Source organism: Phragmites australis, chromosome 5 (genome assembly GCF_958298935.1).
Source record: "Phragmites australis chromosome 5, lpPhrAust1.1, whole genome shotgun sequence".
In the NCBI taxonomy this organism is placed as follows: Eukaryota; Viridiplantae; Streptophyta; class Magnoliopsida; order Poales; family Poaceae; genus Phragmites; species Phragmites australis.
In genome coordinates this window covers 12,561,230-12,572,593 of record NC_084925.1, presented here as the reverse complement: position 1 = coordinate 12,572,593, position 11,364 = coordinate 12,561,230, and the positions used below count along the sequence as shown (strand labels likewise).

Here is an 11,364-nt window from a genome sequence, read left to right as displayed (position 1 = left end):
AATGCCCTACAATTATACCTTTGCCTGGAGCTAGTCATTTTCATATTTTCCACTCATGAATCTTCTAGCTCCGCAACATCTTTATGGCTAACCTTTTCATAATTCATTCAAATATGTTATTCAAATATGTTAGTCCACAAAAGATATATTTTCATTAATTACCAAATCATGAATTAGGGGCCTAAACACTTCAACCTCCCCATCAAACCCTAGCCGAGAGCGTGGAGCTAGCACACCATTGCACGATGTTCCACCCATGGACGTGTGGATACAGTGGAGTCACTGCTATAGTGTTGCGGTGCTGATCGACGACAAGGACGTGAGGAGGAGATGTTCGATTCGTGATGAGATTGATTACTTCCTCTACATCAACACACGTGACGTTGGAATAGACTACTGCTCCAACTCTTCTTCTACTGCTTTGCACATCCACTCTCTACTATATAAAACATGAGTTGGTTCTCGAGTCACCTCTCCTACTCTTCTCACATCTAATAAAAACCCCTAAATTTTGAATAATTTACCCACTTTTGCCATCTAACCTTGTCTTTTAGCATCCCTGCCTCGTTAGAGCTACGGATATAGGACCGATTTTTATTCATGAAAATAAATGAAGAAAGTAGGTGGAAAATTAGTGGATAATCTCCTCCTCTTTTTTTGGAACCCATCTGAAATCAAACTACATCATCGTTCTTGATGTATTCGTTCGACGACACTCCTATGACACATCCATATATCCATACTTTGAGTTTGTGCTTCATGTTACTGTGTCCAATGTTTGTATTTTTGTTGCAACGCATGGATGCTTAGCTAGTGGTAATGATTCATAGTCCCTACTCACATGGTTTCCTAGTTGAATATGGTACAATTTTTTTATTTACGCTATCGTAGCCTACTGTTCTCGATTAAAAGTGAAGGGGTTAAATGGCCAAATAAGGGGGTCAAGCATGATACTCAGAGAGTAAAATGAACTTTCTTTTATGTTCTCTTATCTATTAGATTGACAACCAAATAAATAACAGTGCCGACCTTGGTTCAAATCCAATAATCATAAAATGGTGACATGTGTCTAGAAAAGGTGCCTCAAAAACCTGAGAAAGAAAATACAGCCAACATGTATATAGTTAATATGAATTAATAAATTATGTTTTGGATCTTGCCTCACTGGAGGGGAGGGGGGGTTATCTAGGTAGGGAATGTGTGGTTTGCTGTGAAAATTGAGTCTTTCCAAATATTTGTAGCAATTTAATTTATAAGAACCAGTTCAATTCTTGTAGAGATTTAGCAAAATTCTCACATTTTGAAACGGGACAGTGTGTTTCCAAATACTTGAACTACAGTAATCTAGCATTGCAATTCCTAAATGAAGAGCATGGATCTGAGTACAAAGTTTGAAGTTCAACAAACCCTTCCCAAAACCTTCACAAAATCCTCTAAAGGTCCCTTTCATTGAGAGGAAAAAAAAAACTCAAAAAAGAAAACCAAGCTAGTCAAGGTAAAAAATGGCGGTTCTTGGTCTATCTACTGCCTTCTCTCCTCCCAGGTGAGCAAAAGGTTCCTCTCCTTTCAACACGCAATTGTTCTGAAAAATTAATTGTCTATCTGTTTCAGAGGTTTTCAGTAAGCTCTGAAGAATCAATTGGCTCGTTCCTGGATAGCTATCAGGATCAGGCAGGGTGCTAGTAATCCTGCAAGGAGCACCTTGTCCCTAGGTCACCGATGTGGCCCGCCGGCGAGCTCATCCGCCGCCACCTTAACCTCCACCGCCACCCCGACCCCGTTGCCGGCACACTTCATCTTCCATGGCTCCGGCACCCCCAACCTTCGCCGCCACCCCAACCGGCTCTAGCGGCTCTGCTGCTCTTGACCGTTGCTGCCGCTAACCACTGCGACCATGACACCCCTGCCTCCATCCCCACCCAACTGGCAATCCTCTGCCACCCCGCCCCCACGATCGCGATGTGAGATTCATACCTCAACGTCATTGTCCGTGACTCGGTGGCATCGGAGCCCGGGGCGGCGTGTCGGTGGCGTCAGAGACCGGGGCAGCGCATCGGTGGTGGCGGCGCGGTGGTGGTAGCAGCCGCTTTCGGGTCGAGCAGAGACCGGGGCGGCGCGTCCGTGGCGTCGAAGACCGGGGCGGCGCATCGGTGGTGGCGGCCGCTTTCAGGTCGACCGGAGACCGGGCCAGCGCGTCGATGGCTTTGGAAACCAGGGCAGTAGCATGTCAAGATTGGAGCCAACCTAGCACCTATTCATAGAGATGGTTTCACGCAGTCGCTACTCGCTACGGATCCCGAGCCGGCAACTCTCCGAAAGTAAACTCTCCACTCGAACGCCGCCGCTCCGGCTGGTCGCCGCCTTCCTCCCTAGATCGCCGTTGTCCCAGGGGATGCTGGTCTGCGTCGGTCAGGGGCTCGCCGCTGTGTCATCCTCCCTATATAGGCGTCAACGGAACCTGGCTTCCACTCCGTTTCCTCCCTTCCCCCACAGTATAGCACAATTTCCCACAAGCCGCTTCTATCACGTTCATGAAAATCCAAGGATCTTGGTTTGTACAGATGCATTTGTGTCGTTTGTCCCATTCATGAATCTGCACTGTAGTATCAGAAGTTGGTACAAAAGGTTATCTTTTGTGGAATTGCAAGAGATGTGGTTTCTCCATTAGTTGTCACCATATAACAAGAACAGTGGTTTTAGACCGCTGCTCCTTTTTGCTGCGGTTTTTCCTTTATACAGTCAATCTTGTAATTGTGCAGTAACATTAGATTTTGGAAAGCTACTGCTTTTTGGTCCAACATATGTTTATGAAATATTAACCCATTAGTAGCGATTGCTCTTTTTTCAGTTCCGAGGAGCTTGTGCTTGCTGCTTAACTCTGTTATATATGCTTCAATTTCTCAGGAACCGGTCATATTATCGCTTGTAGGTACTTGGTATTTGTTTCAGCTCTCACACCCAGTTCAGGTACTTAACATATCTTTCTGCTCTCATACTATCATGGTAGCTTGTAGATAGATCTCTGACTAAATTTTGTTTTTGATATTTTTTTCTTATCTCACATCATAATTTGTGTTTTGTTGTGTATCTGAATATATTGTATATTCTTTGAATCTTATGGAATCTGCATGTAAAGTGATTATTGCCCGGCCCGGCTACTCACAGCACACTCAAGTATACGATTGTATAATGGTTATTAAGTTTTTGTCTAACAAAACTAAAGTGAACAGAGTATAGTGAACTGTCCAATTAAACTGCCTACACTCTTTGAAGTTTAACCTAGTAAGTTTGTGTGCTTTGTTGTATCGCCGAATCAACCAAATTTGTGATAATTATCTGTACTATGACTTGTAGATTTCTTTTCTTGATTTTTGTGGTCTCTTAATTAATTCATGAATTTATATTGGTCCATGGGTTGATGCCAGCGGTAGAATAACATTTGAGGTGTAGTTCCACGATCTGACTGTTACCAAAAGAAATGTTTAGTTCTTGTAATTTGAGGTAGTAGCAAGAGTAGTCTATGGAAGTCCAGATATCTTTATGTTACCACGTATATGCAGATTGAAGTTCTGAGATCATTAGAAAAACAATTGTGCAATAATTTCTTGTCCTCTTACTTCCTCTTACTTCCAATTTCGTTAAACTTTTCATCACTTTTGTGCGATTTGTGTATCGTTTTCTAATTTAATGCATTAGGACTACAAAATGAAACTTCCAATTTTCTTCTACTGAACTGAAATATGCATGCCCCAATTTTGTTGCAGTAGTGATCCAAGTTAATACAACACTAAGTTCTTAGCTCTTGTTTGTGTATGCGCTTCCAAGGGAATCATAATTTGTTGACCTGATAAGTTTTCAAGTCTGTTGTCAAGAAGAAGAGCAGGATATCATATAGTTTTTTATGATACCTACATCATTGATTTATGGGGGGCAAGAGCAGCACCACCGTTGGACAGAGTCCAACTTCTCTATAGTGTAAAGCAGAGTTCCTAATGAGTTGTTTCACTATGTTCATGCAATATTTGTTATGATATTATGACATGTAATTTGATCTTTCTTGTATAAAAAGATGGATGGAACCAATTTTTCTATAATCAGTCGTGATAAGACTATGAGATTTCTGTTTTTTCTCTTTATTTTAAATATTCTGAATTTCCAATGTAATTTTGATTTTCTAGCACCCTCTTTTCCTTTTTTAAGTGTTCCACTATTTTTTATTAGCTTTATTTTTTGTTGTTGTTTTCTTATTTTTGTCATTTTATTAGTGTTTTATACTTCTAGTTAATTTATTGAAATGGATTAGATTTATACAAATGCATTTGCTATTTTTCCTTTTGAGATTAAAAAGCCTACGTGTAAACTAAGCATTGAATGCGCTCTAGTATGTAAACTGGGGTTGAGCTGATGGTTTCAAACCGCGAAAATGAAATGATTTGGATCTTGTTTCAAACCATACCGAGGGCTTTGGACCGGTATGATTGGTAAGTAAATTTTATAACACCCTTTTGAGAAAGATTCTCTCAAAATCTCTTTTCACGTCATTCATCTTTGATCCAACGGCATGTGTGCGTGTATGTTTACATAGTGGAAGACATGTATCGACGTCTCGTAAAGATCTACTTATAAAATTTGCTTTCGTATGGTTGAGGCTGAAATTGCGAAGGGTTGATTTAGTTTGATTTTGACTGGTGGAGTGGTGGGGTGGTTTGGGTTCGTTGGGTGGAATTTGCAATAGTAGGATGGTTTGGTGTGGGTTCAATCTAGGTTTGAGCCCATTAGCAGGCTTAACTGCAATAGCCTTTTCATGCCGTTCTCGTGATAAAATATGATTTTAAACCTTGCATTATTTTTTTGTGCATTGTTCTTGTGGAATGTACTACATGTGTGTACATGGAAGCTGATAAGAGCAGTGACGAAGATCACAAGATGGTACATAATTAGTTGGACAAAAGTGTTATGAACCTTTCACAATACATTGTTTATCACTCCAATGGTCCAACCGTATATGTGTACTTCAAATTAACTCGTGTATTACAGCTTTTGTTCCTTACAAGAACTAGATCAAAAGAATCAAGGCGTGATGAACAAATGAAAAACTCTTTATTCCCAAAATTCATATATATATAGCCATACAAGAGCAAAAGCAAAAACCCACAAGGCCATTGGCAAAGTGCATCAATAAGATGCGGTCTCCATCACATTAAACACGGAATTAATCCAGGGGAGATTTATTTGCTCTCACACCATTGGCAAAGATATGGTTCGCCAAAATACCGCCAAGTGTGTCAGTGGCGTGTGGGGATAGAACCCACTCGTCAGTGTCACAGCTTGATATATCTTGATAAAAACGTATACCTTTAATTTGCTGGCATATCTTTGCATTTTCCCCTTGATTAATTGTGTTTCTCCGATTAATCTTTTCAGTACTGCGGCAGGCCGCATTCGACCGGCATCTGGCCGTTGATCCACTGCTTGTAGTCGACGCAGTAGTCGTAGATCCTGTACTTGTCCTGCACCCACTGCATGTGCCCCACCTCCGCGTCGCTTAGGCGGCAGTAGCGGCCCCAGTCGCCGAACGCCGCAGCGCAGCTCGCGACGCAGCCCCCGCCGTAGCACTCGCAGACGTCGAGGTCGATGCCATGGTAGTTGGCGACGAACGGCGCCTTGGACCAGTCGGCCTTGACGCGACCGCCCTGCGTGGCCCAGTCCTCCGCCGCCCAGATGCTCGAGTAGGTGTACATCGGCTGGCTCGTCGGGAACGCCACGCCGTGGCTCGCCTGGTAGTTGCGGAACACCCGGATGGGCGTGCCGTCGATGTACCACCTGCAAATATGCGGTCGATCATTTCTGCAGGCTTGTTCGTCGCGGCGGCTAGCTAGCTATAGGTTGCGTTGAGGTGCGCCAACCAGTACTCCGAAGGGATAGAAATGGCGCCATCTGCTTACACGATCATGCAGGGGGTCCAGGAGATGGTGTAGTTGTGGTAGTCGGCGGTGGGGTCGAACCAGGGCTTGAACTGCATCTCCTTGTTGCCGACGCCGGCGGCGTAGACGTTGGTGTGGATGGTGTAGGGCTGGCCGGTCTCGTTGCCCAGGAACTCGAAGTCGATCTCGTCGTGGTTGTCTCCCAGCGACGACGTCTGCACGTTTATTATGCAAAGGGGATTGATCAAGCGACGTTAAACGTTGTTGCTGTTGAATCTTGGACGACACTAGATTCATTAATTTCAGAAGCAAGAACGCAGAGATCGATGGTGATCGGTCAGTCACACTCACGTAGTACGTTGTGACGGTGCCGGCGGAGTCGCCGGGGACAAGCTGGATCATGGTCGAAACGGTCCCGTAGACGAACTGTTTCTTGGATCGGATCATCGAGCCTGCACATATATATTATATTCAACGATTGATCATATTCCACAGGTTACGAATCAATTAATGCGATTTATATTATCTCGCTCGTTGAACCGAATTAAGCTAACAATCAGATCTATATGACAAGAAGAGAGCTAGCTTGTTGAACTGTAACCTGAGGAGTTGCTGACGAGAGCGAGGGAGAGTCTATTGCCATCGTCGTAGGTCCAGCAGTTCTGCGGCTCCCACGTCGCGTCGCACTCCTCGTAGAAGTTGCCGCCGGACGCGAGGCCAGCAAGCAAGGATGCAAAGACCAGCGCGAGCAGGGCTCCCTGCAATGCCTTCCGTTGCTTTCCCATCATCAACTCGATTCAAAGTGAAGCTTACGTAGCTCAAGAGACTTGAGTTCGTGAACCCAACTAGCCAAGCAAATCGATGTATGACTTTTCATTTGATGAAGAGAGGAACCAAAGATGGACATATATATAGTGACTTGAGACAGACAAACATATCTATACATACACTTCAGGTGATGATGTCTTATTACTGTATGCATGAGAGGGACCAGCTCGCTTTTCTTGTTTGTGGTCGTTCATGCATCCATGCAGATCGGACACAAATTGAAATTAAATTAGCCAATTGATATTTCAAATTAAAGTGGTCATGCATGCACGTTGAGATCATACCGTCGGAGGCGTGTGGAATGATGATCAGGAGAAAAGGCAAAGGTGCCGGTGCCCTGGACACGTACAGCTGTAAGGACCGACACATGCCAGGACTTGGCTTTGGCAACGTGCCTGACACTCCGGGCATACTTGTGCCGGACGTCTTGGCATCGTTCATGCATCCCTTGCACCGGTACGGTATGATTGTTCTCTGACATCTGGCAACCGGCAAGAATCATTTTGCGCACAAAAGACAACATCATGTAGCAGATGAGTGATGATCGACATGCTTAAGTATCTTCTATTCCGATCGTAAATGTAGGTCCCTCGATGCCGTCGAGGCACCAATGCTGCCCCCACCTGCGTCCACGAAAGCTGTGGAGCATTAACAGTTGCAAAAGCTGGCTACCTGTTTGATGGGTGCTCACACCCAATTTAATCTCGCTTCGATTCTAGGATAGCGGGGGATGAACTATTCAGAAGGGTTTCCAAGTTTGAAAGATCTGGTGAGCCGCGTGGGCCAAACCCGTTGACAGTGAATTAGTCACAGCTAAACAATGGATTCCGTTTGCAAATAATCATTCAACTAAGCTCTACTTTGCTAAATACCCCTTCGCATATATAGGAAACAAGAAATAAATCATCCTTTCTAGTACGGCATCACAGGAACAAACACAAAGTCAATTTTAAGTGATTCAAGTGATTTTTTTTTTTTTTGTACTTCATTAACTATCATATTGATTTCACCTGACCAGCTCGTAAGGAGGAGGAGCAAAAGGTAGCTAAGTAGCCGTTGAAATGGGAACATACAGAGTATAAGTCATCAAACGACATTGAACAGTAATTGCAATTCATAACAGGGCAGCAAAATGGCAAATATGCTTATGATTATATGAACTAGTGAGAACCCCGCGGCGTTGCTGTGGGCGTCACGAAGCAGTGACAATGCGTGCGCAGCATGAAGGAATATCAAACCTCAGAAAATTAAAAAAAACATGAAGGGGGAAAAGTATATAGTGTTGATAATGTCCCGTAGCACAATTATTGGACATCATATGGCACAGGTAAAGAATTATAATCCACAATGTATGCCACTTACTTTTTAAATTAAAGAAACATTGCAGTCAGCTTTATATACATGGAAATGTATACTAATACCGCCATTGAAATGACCACTGCTTTACTGATATGATTGAAGGATTGCATTATAACCCAAAGAGCTACACGAAATCGTCTGCCAACACAGTATTGAACAGCCAATTTGAAATCGTGGAAAGCAAGGAGAACAGCCAAGCTGTCATTGTGAATGATAACCTAATTTCTAACCTGGTGCACCTCTACCGCATAACGCAATTCTAGATTATAAGCCTGTAACCATGGTGCTGCAGCATGGCACCAGTGTGATCGGAGCCATAAGAAATAGTTCCCCATATCATGTACACCAAAGAAGGGAAAGAGGCTGGCGTTGATACCCCTGCCAGTAGTGCAGAATCAGTGTGAAATGGTGCCTGACTACAATGAACCAACAGGTTTTCTAGACATAACTTGTTGAAGTCAAAATCGCCATGCATTGATAGAACATAAGCTATGGACCTTCAAGGCTGCAGAAGCAAAAAGTGTTGCACACAGATGTTCTTAAAGAAATTCGGTGATCTGTCCTCCCTCCGGTGTACCACCTGACAGCAAGGAATCAAGATTATGCAGGTGATTGCTTTGGCTTCTCCAATATTATCTCCTGTATTAATATGGCAATCAGCAGTTAGCTTAGTGGTGTATTCAACTGGGGACATCATTAGATAGAGATGTAAGAACCGAAATGTAGAGCCAACTGAAAGACTGGACAATATAGTATGCACTATGCAGTAGCTGACCAAGTAGTGACCAAAGATGTTTATTTGGTACGTTATGAGACTTGAGAATGTGATGATCTCTCAAGCAAAATAATGCAGCAATCTGATACCCCATTGTGAACTTGAAGAATGTATGCTTACTTTAATATCGGCAGTTGGTCGTTAATCAAGAGAAGATATCTAAAAGTATCAGTTCAGGGATGGAAGAAAGAATGTACAAGGAGCTTTAAGTGTCAGGCTTAATAGTGGACAAAATAATCTGAATTACATTGTAGAGATCAATGGAATTGTGCCCTTTAGATGACACCGTCTTAACAAGTTTGAATCAATACAACATACTTTCACAAAAGAAGACCTGTTTAGTTGTCAATTAGTTTCCATTTCCTATTCGGATGAGGCATACGAAACATTAATAGCACCATTTCAAAGCTAAAGATCTATAGCCTCCAAAGAACAGATGCTAAAATCTGCCAGTTTGATATGATCCCTTTCCCATGTGTAAAAACAGAGCCAATATCAAGTTGCAACATACAAATTGCAAAACACATGCAATTATTGCAAGGTTTTGTGTTGAAAATGGAGATAAATTAGCATTTTAGTATCAGCTCTCACCACTGAATCATGAACACATTCACTACATTGTAGTTCTTGTACCTAATAAATTCCCTATGCCTTTATTGTTATATGTACATAGTCAATCGATGCATTGGTTCAAATAAGCAATGATAATTCATATTGGTTGAATCCTATGATTTGTCATGTCAATGAATAGTAGATGATTGACCAAGATGAATCCATTACTCCTTCGAAAAAAATGCAGTTCTTGTTCGTACAAAATTTCTTGACTCACAAATCAAGAATGGATAGAAAAAGAAAACATCCTACCATTTGTGAGTTCATCTCAGACTTGTTTGTGATGACAATGCGAATGCTGAGATAGTTGTTCTTGACATCCATGAATTCATGGTGAATGTGCTTGATCCCACGGACGCCAAATCCTGCCTCAAGAGGAGCTTGTACAATGCTCAAAAACCTGGAACCAGTAAATGAATTAATCAGCATTGAGAAACCTGGACTCACGTGCCAACCAAAATAATGGTCGCAAATATAATCTACTTTGCAGATGTGAAGGGGCAAACCTGTTAACCACATTGGTACTTCCAATGTAATTGTACTGTACAAATGATGCAAATTTGCTTGGCAATTGGCACAGTATCTACATTAACTCACCTACAAGAAATCAAATTTAACTGAGAAAACTGGACTGCAATGCTAACTAAGTATTACCAACGAAAAAGTAAACAAAATTACCGAAGTGCAGATGCTGATCAAACACAAATTTTCCATATTGCTATCACTATAATCACAAAACCAAGCTGCCAAATTTTCCTAATTGCAGAGCAACCGACTGTGATCAACGACGACGAAAGGTGTGTAATTGAAGAACATGAGAACCACTGAGCTGGTCTGAGAATATATTGTACTTTCTCGTGCATTTTATCAAACAAATGACAAGTGCGAAAAAATGGTAGAGGGGACTAAAGTCAAGCATTCGAGATGGGTTTCACAGAGGACCACGATAACCTAGCAACCACACAAGACCGCATTGAATGGGCACACCTTCTAATTTATTAACCGTAGCAGCTGCCTAACATCCTAAATTTTGCGGGGGTTTTATATGTCTTGGTACTTAAAACTAGGAAATCAAAAAAGATATTCCATCACATGAAAAGCTGATGCCACTAAAGTCAAACAAATATGTCTGCAAGAAATAAGTTTGGACCATTCAAACTTCATATTATCCGCTAACAAGAAATACACAAGGAAATAAGTCAACCGGAAAGAGTGAACCCCCCAAAAAATTGAGCAACGCTGCAAAGTTTTTACTTGAGAATATCATTGTACCATATAGGACTGCAATGAAATGATATAAGATGCAAAGATCGATTCACATCTTGAGAATTGACCACTCCAAATCCACCCTGAATCTTAGTGTGAGTGTTACAAACTAATATGCAGGCAAGTAAGCTGGTGACACCATGAATAAAGATGCCCCCTTCCTAAGCAACAATGCTCTGAATAAAAGATGCATTTGTTCACTGTCTCTGTCTTGTTTGGCATATAAGCAAAACACCTGCATGCCCTGCCCCCTCCTTCAACTACACATGAGCAGCAGCATATGACCTAAAGAAACTGGGAGATCTTATCACCTTGCTCTTTTTCTATGTCAACGTATTAGGTAGGCTCATTGATCATGTATGTTAAACCAACTTATCTTCTGCAAATGTTAGAAGCAGAAGCCCTATGTCACAGTGGATCCATGTACTTACTCACTTCTTACTATAGAGTCTAGATGGGTCAAATTCACATCTTGCCGAAATATGCAAAAATATACTCTAATAAACTAAGGATCATAAGCCGTTAAGCTGAATCTCATGTTTTACGATCCAATTTATTGAGGGTCCACAACTAAATAATCCTAGCAGCGACCGAGCACCG

General features: G+C 42.1%; 1 protein-coding gene and 1 long non-coding RNA gene across 2 annotated transcripts; both read right to left on the bottom strand.

Annotated features, from left to right (window-relative positions):
• Positions 1–5,078: 5,078 nt before the first annotated feature.
• On the bottom strand, positions 5,079–6,826 carry LOC133917464 (probable xyloglucan endotransglucosylase/hydrolase protein 12). Its single transcript, XM_062361363.1, has 4 exons — positions 6,526–6,826; positions 6,276–6,376; positions 5,946–6,139; positions 5,079–5,823 (listed from the first exon to the last, which is right to left on the bottom strand). The coding sequence occupies exons 1-4, from the start codon at positions 6,710–6,712 to the stop codon at positions 5,421–5,423; spliced, it is 885 nt and encodes a 294-aa protein (XP_062217347.1). The 5' UTR covers positions 6,713–6,826; the 3' UTR covers positions 5,079–5,420.
• Positions 6,827–8,293: 1,467 nt separating this feature from the next.
• On the bottom strand, positions 8,294–10,096 carry LOC133917463 (uncharacterized). The gene is made up of 3 exons (XR_009909676.1): positions 10,005–10,096; positions 9,751–9,898; positions 8,294–8,750 (listed from the first exon to the last, which is right to left on the bottom strand). It is a non-coding gene; the product is annotated as an uncharacterized LOC133917463 (long non-coding RNA).
• Positions 10,097–11,364: the final 1,268 nt, after the last annotated feature.